The sequence below is a fragment of the Silene latifolia genome, chromosome 3 (assembly GCF_048544455.1).
Source record: "Silene latifolia isolate original U9 population chromosome 3, ASM4854445v1, whole genome shotgun sequence".
Lineage (NCBI taxonomy): Eukaryota > Viridiplantae > Streptophyta > Magnoliopsida > Caryophyllales > Caryophyllaceae > Silene > Silene latifolia.
This window is the reverse complement of record NC_133528.1, coordinates 126,506,861-126,524,998: the sequence shown is the minus strand read 5'-3', so window position 1 is coordinate 126,524,998 and position 18,138 is coordinate 126,506,861. Positions and strand designations below refer to the sequence as shown.

Genomic DNA, 18,138 nt, shown 5'->3' with positions numbered 1-18,138 from the left:
ATATTAGAAAATGACAGTGCAACAAAGGCTCCGCTCAAGGCGAGTAAGCAGATGCGAATACACCCCACTCGTGTTAAAAGTGCATAAAAGTTTAATATAAAGAAAATTGAGAGATCTCCAGCTCTAAGGTTTAACAATTAACACACTCTTTCAACTACAATATTCAAAGAATTGGTGATAACACAAAATTACAAGGATAAAAGGAGAGAATAAGAATGGACATCCATCAAAACCATCTTCTGTAGGAATGTACACATAATTACAAGCAAAAAAGGAGAAGCATATAGAAAGAATATTGTCCTGACGGTCTTCACTGATGAACTGGAATTGGGACTGGTTGGCTCATCAGTTAGTCCGGTCTTTCTATCTTCCTTGAACGAGGCCGCTAAATATTTGGCTATTCCCAGCAAGGGTTGCCTCCCATTCCACAGAAGACAATAGAATGTGCGAAAGAGATATCACTACTTGTCTCATGTCTGGCCGTAATATGGGATCTTCGTCTACACATTGCTTCGCCAGCATTGCCACCTGAGCATACGTGATGCAACACAGACGAGGGCTTAAAAAACCTAAATATTTGTCGCAGAGAGTCTTGTATGAAACGTTTTTACATGTGAGTGTAAGACCCTAAATCTTTCTGTATTCCCCAATCTGATTATTGAGATAATGGGGTGGGTGGACTCACATGTATGCCCGTCTTATGTAAGTTTTTGGTGTTCGTTTTTTTTTTTATGTGGACATTTGCTATTTAAAGACTCAATAGGTAGCCAAGAAAGGTAATTTAAAAAATCCAGCCAAAGGTAAATTTCTTGCTGCATCAATCGAAGATTCGAAGAAGCTATCATACTCTTAATGTAATATCCTAGTCATGAACTCCTGATACATCTTTAGTTGAGTTTATACGAGTACGTGTGAACCAATTCAAGATTCCAGTAACCCAACCCACTTTTGACAGGCATGGCTACAAAAAGTGGCTCAGTCAGTCATTTAAACGTCTATCTTTGATCACAAAAACGGCAAGTTTAAGAGAGATGACAAATTGTTCATTGCATATTTTCATACCCAACCGACATTCCAGCTAGACACATCGAATACCTAGAGTAAGCAATTACAATTTACAAGAAGTTTCTCACCTTGTATAAGCAATCATGTGGATACAAATCCATGAGATTTTGATCAATGTAGTCCCTAAAGTTCGACATGCTCATCGAATCAGGCACTTGCTTTAGACCTGCCAACATCTGCATTTTCACATCCATGGTATCATTGCCATGAAGAACATTATAGAGAAAAGACAAAAGGTTCTTCCTGGTACATGGAGAGTACTTACAATGGGAACAAGTGAACGCCTTTCCGGACCTTTTGGCATGCCTTCAATCCTTATTACAGCCTCCTTCCCCGATATCATTTCAAAAAGAACCACCCCAAAAGCATAAACGTCACTTTTCGTTGTGGCCAGACCATTGCTTAGGTACCTACAACGATTTTGACTCCAGTCTTTGAGCAAGATATCTACTTTATGCTACTTAATCCGAGTCTAGGATGGGTAACATATCCCAGATTCCAAGTGTCGGACTCATCAAGTCAACATGACTCTATTTAGTAATAAATGTGTGTCATCACCGAAATCCAGTCCCGAAACTAAAGAGTGGACAGTAAGGAGAAAGAGACAATTTGAGCAATTGGAAATTTCACTCACTCAGGCGCGAGATAACCATAAGTTCCAACAACTCTAGTCGCGGAAGCATCTCCATCTCCGGCTGTACCAATGAGTTTTGACAACCCAAAATCTGAGATCTGAAATATATCAAAAGGTAGATCAGATGATGCAGATTGAACCACTCAAGCTTACATGAAGGATACGGCTCAAGGAATAACCTTCCCCCTGAATGCTCCATCAAGCAAAATATTGCTAGACTTAATATCTCGATGAACATAATGAGCTTTTGTATGCTCATGAATATACTCCAAACCTCGAGCAGCATCAAGGGCAATCTGAACCCTCATGATCCAAGAAAGGGGCGTGTTCCCTGTGCAACAATCATCAGAAGACATAAGTTTCACATTGACTTTTGGAATTTCGAGGAATTTTATTTACCCTTTTAATTCGTTTGTTTTATTCTTTCCGCGGACTTCGTGACTTTATCAATCCTAATGTAGGGTTATTACTCTTTTGTAGTGCTATGGCTTGTAGCATCAATAAAATTACTTGCCGAAAAAAAAATGTAAATAAATACAAAACCATATATCATGGAAAGGGTGTGGAATGCATATTAACAAACTTATGGTTTTACTCAAACACCATTGAAATGATGTGGTGGTTATGCACAGGAATAGTCCAAGAAGACAAGTCTTGGACAAAATGTTCAGCCTTGTTATTAAGCACAATAACAAGGAGATAATAGCATGAAAATACAGTGGGAGGAATGCAAGGCAGCACACATACATTTCAATCCTTTGCTACAGAACAAGTGAATAGTTGGCTTTTACAACCGAGATTTGCTCAAGACGGCATGTCTTAGAATTAAACCCACTAAATAAGTGTTTCAGCCCTTACCCACCGTCCTTTCGAAGGAAAAGCTAAGTTGAATAGGGTTGGTAGGTTGAAAGAGTGAAGTAAGTATACTGGCTACATGTCTACCTCCTCCCAAATGAGTTAGGAGTTGGTCAGTTTGGCGTAAGGAGGTTTTACATTAATATAAATATATAATTGTAAAACGGTTCCTAACACAACCCTATTAGTGGGTAAAAGAGGTTACCAAAAAAACCTCGTTTTACGATAAATTTGTGTAAAACCGCCTTACACAAGTATTTGTGCTCCCGAATATGACCGTTGAACTCTAGGTTTAACGTTTTCAGTAATCATAAACAAACAAGAAAACTAGACTCATTGGCATTTTGCTTTCAAGGAAAAGAAGAAACCAAGACGACAGCTGGTGAAAACAAGCAGGTGCTCAAAATGTAGATTCCCTAAGAGGAAAATTACGGAAGCAACCAAATAACCTCACCTTTATGGTGCAAATGGCTCTTAAGTGAACCTTTTTGTGCAAATTCATAAATAACAAATAAGTCTTCATCAGTGGCTGCATAACCAAGCAACTCCACCTTCAAAAGGGGTAGAAAATGGAATGAGTTCATTCTTGGTGAATCAACTAAAGGTAACTTGTATCGGATAGTTTAAAAATCAAAGATCAGAATAAGTGACATTGTTCACTAAAACACTTACCAAATTTGTATGATGAACCTTACATAAAACTTTCATTTCTGCCAAAAATTCTCTAGTTTTTGTAGCAGTCATTTTCTTGATTGCTACTTCCTACAAGAAAAAGTTAGTGAAAGAGTTTAGATTTATTGACATTGTCCACAGCAAGTGATCCTAACAAACAAATATTCATACAGTTAAATACAGTGGCTGACGAGGTCCTAGAAAAATTGTTTATGGTGGTGTCCTGTTGAAAATTTTAAACCTATTATTATACAAAGGTTATACAGAGTAAATTTTAATTTTTTAAATTCAGTTTTCCAGAGTCCGAGGACCCCAAATTCTTCAAGGTTGGTCACCCAATGTTTACACATTCTGCAGCACTTTGCAATGCTCAATGCAGCATGCATGCATACCTGGTCATGCAAGAAGCCATAATACACAGAGCCATATGTTCCATGCCCGAGAAGATTTGCTTCAGAAAATCCGTCGGTTGCAGTCAAGATATCTTCATATTTGTATACATGAGGTTTCTCCACCTCGAAAGTCTCATTTCCTATGGCTGCAGCATATTGGTAAAATGTACAGTGAGACATTATGAATTTTGCACGGAAGAGAGCCTAATTTCCTGAACTATATAAGGTTAATGTCATTACTCCTTTGGCCCGCACGGGTCAATAATTTCCACTAGCTGATTAATTATTGCCTACACTAGGCAATGACTCTTTCATCCTTTTCGGTCAGGGTGATTTGGATCTCCAGGCTTCACCCAAATAGAAATGTTAGTCTTAGAATGTAACAGGAATGCCAGATTTATGACTCACAATTGCAAATCAGTTACTCTTTGACCATTTTGCATTCAAAGATTTAAACTTGATTTATGACTTGTAATCTCTCTGTCTATGAATAAACCATATAGTTTCTACTTTTAGGTGTCCATAAATAAACTTGGAACTTGGAACTTGGAACCTTGTTTTTTTATTTGTATTTTATATATGGAGAGAGGGAACATGATTGTTTAATTCTGCGTACAAATTGCATAAACGAATATGAATAACAGTCATCTAGCTGGGCCCAGCTAATGAAATATGATAACAGACTTAAGAAGATTGATACCTCTTGGAATGTTCATCTGGTGATGGTTGTTTGGTTGTACGACACTCGTTTGCTGCCAGTCATCGGACCTACTGCCAAACCTTCTAGAAGCACAACAGAAACTAGAATTCCTGAGAATCTGAAATTTATGGGCACGCGTTCCACTAGAATCTACAGGATGACTTTCTTGACCCTCTGAGTGGCAGATAGATGACCTCCAGATAATACATACAAATACAATTATGACAACCAAAGCTAAGCAAATTCCCAAGCCTGCAACTATCCATCCATAGGGCACGTGCTTCTTGTGATTTCCGATAATTTCTGTCAAGAGGATCGTAACAGCTCAATGTCCTTTCATTTTAAACATTAAACAAACTATTTTCAGCAAGAAATGATGATAGCAGGCCCCATTCTCCTCCAAAAAGACCACTATCGTGTTTTCTGGTCAGTGGTGGGTCATTAAGGTGAGGTCAGTTATCCTAGATCTAACTACAACTCCTCCCTCATCATGCAAATTTTCTTTTGCCCAACATTGGATTTTGAACTGTGGAGTGTGGACAATAATGGTGGAGAGACTGCACACGTTGACAAGTAACAGTTAACACGGGTTGATATAAGCAGAAAAAAACATAACCATTTCTTACAGCCAGGTTTCAGATCCGAGAAACCACTAAAATAGATGGCAAATTGGCTTACATTTTCAAATTAACCAGAAACTCTACTAGAACACTAGTCCTTTAGATGCTCAGTAAATATTTGACATTTGACAGGCATAAAGCACTATGCTTACATCTTCATGATTTCTTTCTTCAAATTCATATTCTGGTTCAAGACTTCAACAAAGTATGTAAATTAATGACAAGATGACTTCACCTAGTATCATTTCAGTTTAAATTACTGGATTACGCCATTACATGCAAAGTTGGCATCTGCTTGTGCATGGCCTATAGTGTTTCTGAGCAGTCACTATTGTTATAATATTGAATTTGTTCTCTTGCAATTCAGCCTTATGAACACTCCTTTATTTTATTCCCTATCAAAGGAAGCAGAAGCACGGAGTATTGAAGATTGCTAGGCGTACCTGTTACATTGCTCGTAGATGGTGTAGGAACTGGAGCTGGTGAAATACTAGTTTCTATAGGGTATGGATCACCAGGAACTGGAGTGAACAGTAGGATTATTAGTAAAATCAGTGCAGGAGGCAAAATAAACATTTAAAGTGCATGAATTACAAATAAGTAGCACCAAATCGACAGAAACAAACAATCACAAATGCACATATTTATTTATTGAAAGAGTGGCATCAAAAATATTGTTTAAGGGGAGTCTTATCATCTAGATTTTAGAGCACAGTGATATATTCCGTATAAAACTTTACACAGGTGACAGCTTCATCTCTGTCAGACAAGTTGACAGTGTGTGCAATCTTAAACATCTAGCTTGCTGGCTCGTTTATTGATTATTTTTATCATAAAATCTAAAAGTGAGGGCTGTGTCTTCTTCTGGAACACACAGATTCAATTCTGCACCAGAGTTTGCCACAATCTTGAGATCCACCATTAAGAAACACTTGACCTTCAAACATGCAAGTTGAAACTCAAGTATTTTTTGCTGAATACGCGATAAATCTCTCCATTGTCTTGCGACAAATCTCCAGAAACAATATCTTGTGAATAGAGCCTTATAGCTTGATGGCCTTGACGGGGTCGAAGAAAGTAGGGTTAACTATCATCTACTAGTTTTGGCTGCAGATATCACAATCCCTTCCCTTCCTCCAAACACTACATCACCAGGTAACTGATCACTCATCTAAATTTTTCATTGGAGGAAACGGTTCCGTAGGCAATGTGGCTAACTCTATAACAAGCATTCCAATGAGAAAACAGTCCACATTGCCAAACATGTTATAACTTTTTTTTTGTTCCCCCTTAAATGAGGAGGAGCTAGAACACACCGTATGCGTAGTTGTATAGGAGTTTACAGATACGATTGTGCATCAGATTGTCTAATTCACTCGCCATTTAATCTGCCCTCAACATGTGTGATGTCTCAATGTCCAAGCCAAGACATTAGATCATCTATATATGATCTACCAATATACATTCAGCAATGAATTGTAACAGATTAGAAAATTATAACTAATGCATGCAAATATGCTGTTGATACAAGATTCTCACAAGAATAAGGGTTGCAAATAGATCATACGCCGTAACACAACTGATTCTAAAAGTTTCGTAGACTCCAAAACCATATATATTAGTTTAGAATCAAGTAGCTGTCCAAATCCAAATATACAATTTTCTTAGGGGTCCCATCATCTTGGAGGCAGAAAATTTCCTCACAATTCTAAAGCAAAAAGTAGCATCTATATTTCACACTATGCCATGTCCAAAGAATTCAAAGAAATTTCTTTATGTCAAAAGATACAGTACTGGTGCAGTACATGGTCTTTGCTTTCTCCTGGGGTGATGCCACATTGCAACATCACCCCCCACATTGGCCACATTCTAACTCTTTTGCATTGTCTAAAGTATGGATGCCTCTCCTTTTATCTCTCGCATCCTTAGATATCTTCACAATCACAATTTTCACATTCTCAGTCCAATCAAGATCCTCTCCATTTCCCCTCTCAATTGCGTATTAACGGCTGAGATTCTATTCAAGGAAAAAATAGACGGTCCAGATTCAATGTGGCGGTTCAGAATCAGAGAATGGAGACATATCAACAGTGGCTAATCTGGCTATACAGTAAATAAATTCCTCTGATTTAACAGCGCCCCACCTTCCACTAATCAAAAAAATAATCATATTGTTTGGCATAATTAAGGTAATCAATCACATCAAAACTATAAAGAAAAAGACCAAATCCATGATTGCACATGCACTACACCAGCAACATTATCCCAGGGCCTCAATGACTCCCGCAAATTGCAGGGTAAGGGGGGCCGGATGTACACAACACAAATAAACTGTTTCCGAATGACCCAAGACGATTTCAATTGCATTATTTATAAAAAATAGACGGTCCAGATTCAACGTGGCGGTTCAGAATTGGAGAATGGACTATGGAGACATATCAACAGTGGCTATACAGTAAATAAATTCCTAGATTTAACAGTCCCCCTCTCTCCACTAATCAAATCAATAATCATATTGTTTGACATAATTAAGGTAATCACATCAAAACCTACAAGAAAAAGAGCAAATCCATGATTTCACATGCATTACAACAAATTACAGGGTAAGGGGGTCAGATGTACGCAACACAAATAGGCTGTTTCCGAATGCAATATTAAGAAAAAAGAGGGTTGTAAGAGAGAGCTATAATAACCTGTATTTAAGGGAATATAATAAAGAGCACCAACAGTAACATTATTAGGATTAGAAATGCCATTAACTTGTTCAATACTATCCATACTAACACCAAATCTACTAGCCAAAGATGCAACCGTATCGCCGTCTTTCATCACATAACTCAACAAATAATTCCACAAACCACTAGAACACCCACAAAACAATCTGACAGACACAACTTCACCAACCCTAGCATTCCTTGTACTATTTGAATCAGGCAAAAATGCCAAACCCCGATATGCATTACCCACCAAATCATTCACTAACCCACTTCGATTTCTAACAGTATAAGTTGTTGTTGTCAAGTATTTCCTCAATCTTGGGTCACAAGAACAGTTTTTTTTCACAAAAATGTAATCTTTTTTGGTGTTTTCAACTGTTATATCCTTTGGTAACACATCAAACATGCTTTCTAACAGTTGCAGGGTTTGATTTGAGGTGGGTTTTAATGCTAAGAATGATGAACATAGTCTGCTAGTGTCTGAACAGTTCATGGGTTGTGTTGATTTTGATGTTGGGAGTGAAATTAGGATGATAATTACTGTAATAATGTGGAAAGATTTCATCTTTTGATGTAATTGTGAGGAATTGAAGTGGGTTATTGATGATTTGGAGAAAGTGAGGAGAGATGATGAGCATGTTATTGAGGTAATTGCTGTGGGTTGTGGTTTTTGTGTGTAAGAATGAGCTGTTTTTTGGTGCAAAACATGGGTCATGCTGCCAAAAAAGGGTGTTGCTTACTATGGGATTAACAGTGGAAATGGCACCCTACTGTTACTGTTACTAGACTGTCAAGTGTTAATTATATGTTTTTTCCAGTACGGAGTTGATTATCATTAAATATGGTATACAATGTTCATAAATTGTCTGTCTAAGTCAAACAAAAATATAAGGGAAAATAAACATAGTTCATTTTAGGTTTGCCATTTTTCATAAAATATCTAAAATTGTGACCTAAAAAACTTTATGAGGTTATAACTCGTGTTTACGAGATTGAAATGTGACGATTTTTTTTTTTCAAATAAATAGTCTTTTCAAGATCTACAATTTGAGAAAAAAAAATTCGAGTTTAGAATTCGTGACCAAGAAATATAGTCACTCACTCAAAGTTGTTAGGTCAAAAAAATTTGACATACAAAAACTCCTAGCCACGGGATCTAAATACGGTTTTTTTTCCCAAATCGTAGTTCTCGAAAAGACGATCGATTTGATAAAAAAAAACCGTCACATTCCGATCTTGTAAACACGAATTATCGCATCTTAAAGTTTTTCGGATCAAAATTTTAGGTATTTCATGCAAAATGGCAAACCTCAAGGGCACCATGTGCATTTTCCGAAAATATAATTTATCTAGATTTCTTTTAAGACGGATATATCTATTTTAAGATTAAAACGGGATAAACAACATTTCACATGGATAATATTCTCTCCCATCCAAACCAAAGGTTACATTTTACTTTATTACGCTTGCCGAGGCGCGTTTTGCAACGTGAATATCTTTAGTTACACATTATTAAAAATTATAAAAACCTTGATATTCTTATAATATTCATGATGATGAATCAAACAAGATCTCTCATAACTATGTTTTCTCTTATACATTACTAATAATACCAAAAATTCTCTACAATCATAAATAGTGCCAAAAAATCAAATGTAATCTTTGATTTGGATAAGAGGGAGTAGTTAGATAAAATAATTGTTTTACTAGTCCCTAAAAACTCTCCTTTTGTCATGTCCCTCCTATTTGACCTATAAAAATTGACAAAATCAACTGATTATAAATTTATAACCCTTTCATGAGGAGTTTACATTAGATACACTATGATTCTAAGGAGAGTAACTTTGACAAGTGATATAGATCCAAGGACAAAGTGAGGAGAGGGTAGGTAATAGCACTATGGCAGCATGTGAGCAACAGAAAAGAAAACACCAACTTTTCTTTCAAAAATAAAAGACAATTCATTCATCATTTCTCAAATTTTATGAAATTATATCTTTTTGGGACTTAGATATTGTGTGTAGGAGTGTAGATTTGTAGAGTACGCTCCACGACAGTATGTACTTCCTCCATTCAACTCCACTTTATCACTTTCAATTTTCGACACTATTTACAATTAAACATTCAACTTTAATTTTCTCTCAATACATAAGTGAAAATTTATTCATGTGGGATCTTGTTTGATTCGTCTTTACGGGTACATTAAAAATATTTAACTTTTATAATCTTTGCAAATACGTAGCTAACGATATTGACCGCGTAAAATATGCGTTGGCAAACGTGAAAAAGTAAAGTGGTAGAGTGGAGTTGAATGGAGGAAGTATATCAGTATCGCCTATCAGTTTAACAATGACGTTATAATACTCCTATCATTTTACTTTTATTGTATTTTTCCTCAACATCTATTCGAAATTAATTATTTTATCTCTAAATTAGTATGTTATTGAGTTTGAGTGAACTACTAATATTGTCCTAATCTCTAAACTATCACTTACTCTATGAAAATGTCATTCTCATTAGTTGTGTTTTAATTGAATGGGTAGGGCTGTTCTTTACTTCTTTTTTACCACTACTTAAGTTTTTCCCAAAAATAAAAAGTAACAAAAAATAAGAAATCAATAATGCCTAGTATTTTAATCTATCAAAGTAGTTGATGAGAAGCTAAAATGATTTAGAGAAGTCATTAGGATAGAGCGAGGTAGATGCCTACTTCCCCAAACGGCCAACCCACCTAGTAAACCTCTTATCATACCACATATGACAGTGGCAAATCCAAGCCTATCCCATACCATTTACCACTAAGGCACTAACCCATTCTACCATAAATTTAGTTCATAGTTTTTTTTCAAAAAGATTTAGTTTACTCGGTGCGAAGTTTTAAAGGTAGTTCTTGAGAAATTCTATATGGTCCTCTTAAATTTTTTTGCCTTTCTAATTTGTAGTGTATCTCTAAATTCTATACATTAGCCTATACCACGCCTTATGATTGCTTTCACTGACTTAGGTTGTTAGTTGATTTATAAAATCATTCGTCAACTATTCAGTGACCGATTTACTCAACTATTGGGTAAATGTAACAACGAAGTCCACGGCCCAGGTCATGTACTTGAATCGCCCATCAGGGATAGCTGGTCCGAGCCAAGCTAACCACCTAAAACTAGCTTGTGGAAAAGGGTATGGGTGGGTCAAATCAATAAACTAGCTTGGAGAGCCGAGGCGAAAAGGGAACCGACCCTAAAGGCAGGCTAGGTGTAAGGAGCCGCAAATTTAACCGCATAATCCCTGAGAATTGCGCTCGCGATCCTTTCACTTCGAGCCCTTAGATTGCTTATTTGTACTCGTGTATTTTCATTTATGTTTTTAGTTTCATTCAGTACTCCAAGACTACTTCTTGTGTGTCGAATCTTGGAGTCTCGTTTTTAGTTTAAGTTACATTTTTAGGTATTCTGCACAATCAACGTATCGCTATTCTGCACAATCAATGTATCTTGCTAGCAGGACCAAAATATCAATTTTGCCTTATGAGAGGTGCTAGTCAATGAAAACCACTTCTCATCTTTAAACTTGATATTGCTTGTCTCTTGCTTTCAATAATCATATTGCTTACTTTTATTGCTTTCGTGTGCCGGACTTTGATAATCGTGACTAGGATTCCCGATACACCTCGAGTCCCGAGAAACGTGCTAGTGGGCGATCCCTCACTAGTACGAGATCCTTGTTACTTGCATTCTTGCCCTAGAGTTGGGTAAGGGTGCGCACCACGATTCGGCAAAAGTACCGGATCGTGACACTTGGCAAGGGTTGCCAACGAGTCAAGATAGACATGACAAAACTGACTTCCGACCCAAATAACCCAAGCAGTCACTCGAACTAAGGATCGAGTTTTGACGAATAAACCTGATCTAATTTGACCTGATCCAAATGTTTATTTATTACACATTGATTATTATCCCCAATAAGAGTAAGTTGATAACGATAAAACATAAAATGAGTCAAATTCTAAATGACCCCGACCCAAAGCGATTTGATCCTACTTCTTTCAAACTCAAACGATCTGATTAAAATCTGATCCAGTTGACTCATTTACAAGGTCTAGGTACGGGGACTCGGGGAGGCATCCCAATGCCAGGCCGGGCCAACCCACTAGAATGGTCATCTCTAAATGAAACAAACTGACCCGTTTTTTCAATTCTTTACATGAACCCCAAACAAACCCAATCACAAACAGAATCAAGCAGTTAATCAGAGAGCCAAGAAGATCAAAGTAGAGAGAGAAAGAAGAAGAAATGGAGAAACAATTAGGAACAACAGGAGAGTTCTTCAGGAGAAGGGATGCATGGAGGAAGCATCCTATGTTATCAAATCAATTTCGACACGCTCTTCCTGGTTTTGGACTTGGTGTTTCTGCTTTCTGCGTTTACCTTGTTGCTGAAACTGTTTACAACAAATTTTACTCTCCTCCTCCTCCTCCTTCTCATCATTGATTCCTCATCATCATCAAATTTGCCTACCTGGGTTTAGGTAATTTTGTTTTAAATCTTGGTTTTTGTTCATGGGATTAATGCTTTTTGTTTCTGTTGATTTGGTCTATTAATTTTGCGTTTTTGTACTTGTATAAGACGGCATTGCACTTATTTGAGATCCGATTTACAGAATATTAGCGTAAAACTGCGTTCTTGGTGTTTATTGGGGATATTTTGATGTTGAGAAGTGCAGATTTTATGGGATGAATCTACGAGTGATTGTAAATCGTGGTAGCCTGGGGCGGATTTATACTAATATTGTGTTAAACGGATTTGCCTAAAAAGCATAATCATAGTAGTTTACATGAGAAAACAAAATTGAAAATGTGGTTACATAGTCGCCTTCACAGGAATTATGAGTGTGATTATGCTGCTTTTTAGGGCTTGCTTGGGATGAGAGTAATTATTAAGGGAGTAATAAAGTTAAAATGAACTAAAAATTGGAGAGAAGGGAGATAGAAATAGATAAAAATGGGGAAATATAGTGTAAAAGTCCGTTCATTAAGGAGTATTGGAAGATTGTGAGAATTGGGTATGGTTTAGATTAAGGAATGAGATGAATATGCAAGACTTTAGCCTTTAAGATATGTGCACATTGTAGACCTTCCGATCATCAGACCACAATGCTGTAGTGTAAAATCTGTAATCTTCCCTGCAGCGGTGATGGAGATGGTTGAACTTTTGTGGAAGTGATTGAAACTCATGTTCATGTGTGGAATTGTTTGTGGTACTAGGAATGTTTTGGGAACTGGTGTTTGATTTGGATTATCCTGTATTTTTCACGAGTGTGAAATAGAAATGATCTACTAATTTTCAAAGAATTGACATGAGTATCAATAGCTGGAGCGTCTTAAAACTGCCTTACAAGCGCATGTGTCTTCGGATACTCGAGTCCTCAGCTACTGAGTATAGTGGATTGTGTTTTCAATCTACATTAGTCTGCATAAGGAGTTTGTTTTTGAGTTTATGTCTAAATTAACTTAATAAAAATAAGAACTAGGGACTTAGGGAGAGTATTAAACTAGTGCAACATAGAGGGATTGGCTGTAAACTTCTAATGGACTAGGGCAAAAATGAGGATTCATATATTAAGAGTTTAGCCATTACTATAAGTATAGGATAAGTAGGGTATTATTTTGGCTAGTTGTCGAAAAACACTGCTATGTTGATAATACTCTCTCAGGTAATTAGCCTAGATGCCAACTGCCAACTATTTATTAGTATGCTTTTGGCACGACCACTTAGTTTTAATCATCGAGGGCTTAAACTAAACCTCAAAATTTTGCAGTGCTATTTTACACTAAACAACCTTAATTGTCATTAGGGTTAGTTAACAATTAACCGCAAAGTCCAAAACGTCAGTTCAACTACATAAATCACATACTTCAAGCTTAAAAAACAATTAACCACTTCAAAAAATTCAAACATAAAATCTCGCTCCTTATTGGTAAATCTCCTAACTGCTCATATTTTGGCATGAAACAACTGACTTCATATAATTGAACATTTTGAGTACTAGACATGATATCTTTAATAGTATTATGGAAAAAATTATAATGAAATGAAAAACTAGAAATAATGACCATTAATATCACAACTACTCCAAAAACTTATAAATAAAAAAGGAGAGTGAATGATATACCGACCTAAGGAAGAATGATTGCATTAAGTGGGACATAAGTAGAAGTTGATTGATGAGAAGGAAGGAGTCTAAACTCTAAAGGAAATTAGATCTATGGAGGACTACTTTGGAAACTCGCGGATTTAGACAAAATACTAGTAAAACAGAATATTTGGAATGTAGGTTTAGTGAGGTCGGAGGTAGAGAAGTCGGGACATTCACCTTTTGATGGGAGGATTATTCAAGGAGATGAGTTTTCTCGATATTTAGGGTCTATTATTCAAAAAGATGAAGAATTAGAAGGGAAGGGTGGCTTAAGTAGAAAAGCGCCACATGTTTGGTTTTTATGTGATTCGGCATGCTTTATAGACTAAAAGGTAAATTCTACCGCACGACAATTAGACATGTATGGCTTCGAGTGTTGGGTTGTGAAACATTGTCACGTTTCTAAGAATGTGACAGAAATGTGTATGCTATGATGGATATGTGGTCATGCAAGGAATGATCGACTTAAAAATAAGGTGGTTAGGAAGAAGCCGAAATTGAGGAACGAAGAAGATTGTGAGGAGGAGAGGATGACCTAAGAAAACTTTGATAAAGGTGATTTAGAATGATATGATGGAGAGAACACTAGTGAGAGAAAGGATAAGAGTGAACATGGAGTTTGATTTTTACATGTCTTGATTATATTCAGTTTTTATTTTATTTTTTTGGTACTTGTGTTTTTCAAATTTGGTTTACTTACTATTTTATTTTCACCATTATTATTATTTTTAATATACTACGTATTAGTTTATTGGATTAGTTCACAAAATAATAATCACAACTATGAACGACCTTCTCATATTAATCCATACTATACTTTAACTTAGAATAATCTTAAGTCTTAACTATTGGCCTCGTCTTCTCAAAATAGAAAATGGTAAATTTTAACTTGTTATTTTGTAAAGAAAAATGTATATAATAATAACTACTCAATTTACTCTCTTCAAAACGATCGCTCCCTCATATTCTTTTGTCCGCCATTTAATACAAATGAGGTTTTTTAATTGGCCTTGGACTATTTTGAGGAGAAGATTTGATAGTTGGGTTTATTCAAAGTTAAAATGTAGTATGGATTAATACGAGAAGGTCGTCCATAGTTAGGATTATTGTTGTGAATTAATCCTAGTTTATTTATGTGCATTTTCAACTCTTTTTACTTAATTCTTCGTGTATTTCGAGTCGTATTGGATGCACTAGATGATTTAAGATTTTAAGATGATTCCGATCCCAATTTATTTTGGGACAAAGGCTCTGATGTTGTTGAAGTTGAAGTGGGACTTAAGTCTTGAATGCTGCTAAAGTTCGAAGAGATAAAAGTTGAGCCAATAGAAAATCTTAAAAGAAGAGGCATAAGCTCTCAAGTAGCTATATTTATAAAAGGGGAGGGGAGAAAAATCGAGAAAAGAGTTTAGTTGGTCGAGCACGACTTTCAATTTTTTTTGGCTTTGTTTCTTGGGCCTTTGAAAGTCAGGGCATCTCATTCCTTTTCGGGTGACTTAAGGTTCCTCTTGAATGGCTTCTAGCTTAGTTTACTCTGTTTCCTTGGATTTTTGGATGTTATGACAGACGGTTTAGAGCATGGGTGACTTCTGGTTGCTCTCAAAGCGCGCCCTCTTCAATCTCTCCCCTTCAATGATCGCTTTTTACATCACCATTCTCGTTCTTGCCCATCTCATTTCTCCTTATCTATTCTCATGTTCTTAGTGGTTGGTTTCCTTCTTTGATCCTGGAGATCCATGTACTCTCTTCTATCATTGAGCTTAGCTAGATATCTTGCATTAAAGGAGAGCAAAACAACCAACAAAATACGGGAAAGGTCTCAAATAGTTGGGAAAAGAGTAGCATGCAATTATCATTGCACGTGCTCGAGAAAGGGGACCCAAACATTGGGTTTTAACTCAAACAAACAAAAATTAACATTTGTGGGGTGTTTGTTAGGTTGCTGATTGAGAGACACATTTATTGCTCCCTCGTTAATTTTCAGAGACAGAGGGGGTATAATTCTGTGTATTTTTCAACATAGTTAGGTTCAAGGTTCTAGAACTTTGATCTTGAAAAGTCCTATAGGAAGATCTTAGTGAAAAGGAGGGATTAATACTTTAAATGAAAATTCACGTAATATGAACTTTTGATCTTTCTCTCTCGATTGGCTAACAAGGAGGGATTAATACTTTAAATGAAAATTCACGTAGTGATACGGGAACCAAGTTACCGTATCATTCCCGTATCATTTGTAAACCATTTTCTCCTTAAGTTTCAGAGTTTGCAACAAAACCAACCCACTTGAGCTATGCCACTATGCGAGAGCCTTTGAGCCATTGGAGGCGGATGACTACTTGGGTTTGTGCAAAACCCTGCAGCAGTTAGCGGCAGTTGTCATGTATCTAAAAGGTAAGGCGCGGGTATCAAACCTACTTCAGTCAAGAGCTACTAAGGGGGTGTTTGGTTCACTCACTCAAGGTATAAGGTATGGGGTTTGGAATGAGCCAAACCCATACCACCCTTGTTTGATTCTTGATTCCATACCGATACCTTTGTGCGAACCAAAAGCCCCCAAATAGGTTCTGTATAAGCTACGTTTCGTAGGGTGTAGACCTCTTAATTATACCGTTCCTGACCCAACCATCCCTATCCTTCCTTTGCTTCCGGCTGTTAGTTGATGTGCTAAACAATTAATGAACGGAATTACTTTTTCACATACGAACTTTACTCTTTCATATACACTTTTTCATTAATTTTCCATATCATACCCTTTTTCTAAACCTAGATAATTTGAGTCATATATATTTTTTCCCTAAAATCGAATCCAATTATCCAATTAATAATATGTTTTGGTAAAATTATTAGGGTTTGTTAATTAGTGAAATTAATTGTTTACATGTCTATCTAATTGTTATCAATGAAAGTGGCGGCGTGGTTCTGGGTGATGGACGGTTGTTCTTGGGGTGGTGCGTGAGTTTTCTGCCCTTGATATGATTGAATGGTGCGCAGTACTTCGTAATTAGTATCGATACAAATGTGAAGTTGGCTTGACCACCGACAATACCTAACCATTTTAATTCTAATTTCTTCAAATCATTTTTCACACGAATTTGTTGGCTCACAAGAATTCATTTCACCATGTCATTCCGTAGTATTGTATACTCCTAGCAGATTAGATTATTCTGCCAAACATAACTATGCCATTCCTTCTTTTCTTTTTCTTTTTTCTTTTCTTTTCACTTTTTAGTGAGATTAGCCGGAGGAATTTTGGCTGGCGATTGGACTGCCGAACTGAGGTAGTGTTGGTGACGAAGGGAGATGAAAGAAGAGAGAAAAAAAAATCAATTGGACAATGTATTGAAAAAATGATAAGGATAAAATTGTAAAAGACGTATGTGAAAGAGTAAAATCCGTATGTGAAAAAGCACGTCCCTTAATGAAAGGGACCAAAAAGCCGTTCACTAATTTCAGGAAATTCATTTCATTATCTCTGCTACTCATCTGATCCTAGCTTGCTCATTGTATTGACGGTATAATGGGTAAAGTTTTTGTGGAGACAGAAAATCAGAAATTCCTATAGAGATGGTCTCATAGAAAGCTTATCGTGAGACTTCTCACATAAAGGGTTATGTCTCACGTTACACAACGTTAAGACGGTCTGTCACGTAGGTGCTGTTTGGTAAACGACATATTGGGCAACTTTTAGCATATTCAAGGGTTTTAGCATGTTTTACCAATCAATATGCTAATTTTAGTGTTTGTTAAACAACATATTTGGGGCCAATATGCTGTTTTACAATACGCTGCTTACCCCAGCATATTGGTTAACATATTGTAAAATAGAAAATTTTTCTCTATTTTACAAAGAAAACTAACAATCTACTAATCGTAATCTGGCAATTACCAAACACTTAAATTAATTTTGCTAATTATAATATGCTAGTCAAACCTTCTGATAAAATTTGCCATTTATAATCTACTTTTGCAATCTGCTTATGCTGAAATGAATCCGCTGTTTACCAAACAGGGCCGTAATGTTTTCATTTACTTGACATAGTTGATACTAATACCTTGTTATCTTGATTATTGCAGTGATGGAGATTTGGTAGATGTCAAGCTGGACTTTTATGATCTTCATTTCCGGTATTAAATAAGCTGTTTCGTGGAATTAGGGTGGGATTTTTACCAATTTCAAGCTATATCTAAATACTTGTGGTTCGGACTTTGTTTCTTTTGTTGTTGAGCAAATGTATCCCAAATGTGATCTTCAAATCTTTTGCTGGAAACTTCTGTTGAAGCCTATACTTGTAGT

General features: G+C 36.4%; 2 protein-coding genes across 2 annotated transcripts; one reads left to right on the top strand and one right to left on the bottom strand.

Moving 5' to 3' along the window:
- Positions 1 to 97: 97 nt before the first annotated feature.
- Positions 98 to 8,426, bottom strand: LOC141647989 (lysM domain receptor-like kinase 3). Its single transcript, XM_074456395.1, has 11 exons — positions 7,632 to 8,426; positions 5,382 to 5,459; positions 4,319 to 4,621; positions 3,619 to 3,764; positions 3,227 to 3,316; positions 3,009 to 3,105; positions 1,879 to 2,030; positions 1,700 to 1,797; positions 1,331 to 1,475; positions 1,134 to 1,241; positions 98 to 528 (listed from the first exon to the last, which is right to left on the bottom strand). The coding sequence occupies exons 1-11, from the start codon at positions 8,368 to 8,370 to the stop codon at positions 364 to 366; spliced, it is 2,121 nt and encodes a 706-aa protein (XP_074312496.1). The 5' UTR covers positions 8,371 to 8,426; the 3' UTR covers positions 98 to 363.
- Positions 8,427 to 9,478: 1,052 nt separating this feature from the next.
- Positions 9,479 to 18,130, top strand: LOC141649636 (NADH dehydrogenase [ubiquinone] 1 beta subcomplex subunit 3-B-like). Its single transcript, XM_074458321.1, has 3 exons — positions 9,479 to 9,493; positions 11,924 to 12,176; positions 17,919 to 18,130. The coding sequence occupies exons 1-2, from the start codon at positions 9,479 to 9,481 to the stop codon at positions 12,137 to 12,139; spliced, it is 231 nt and encodes a 76-aa protein (XP_074314422.1). The 3' UTR covers positions 12,140 to 12,176; positions 17,919 to 18,130.
- Positions 18,131 to 18,138: the final 8 nt, after the last annotated feature.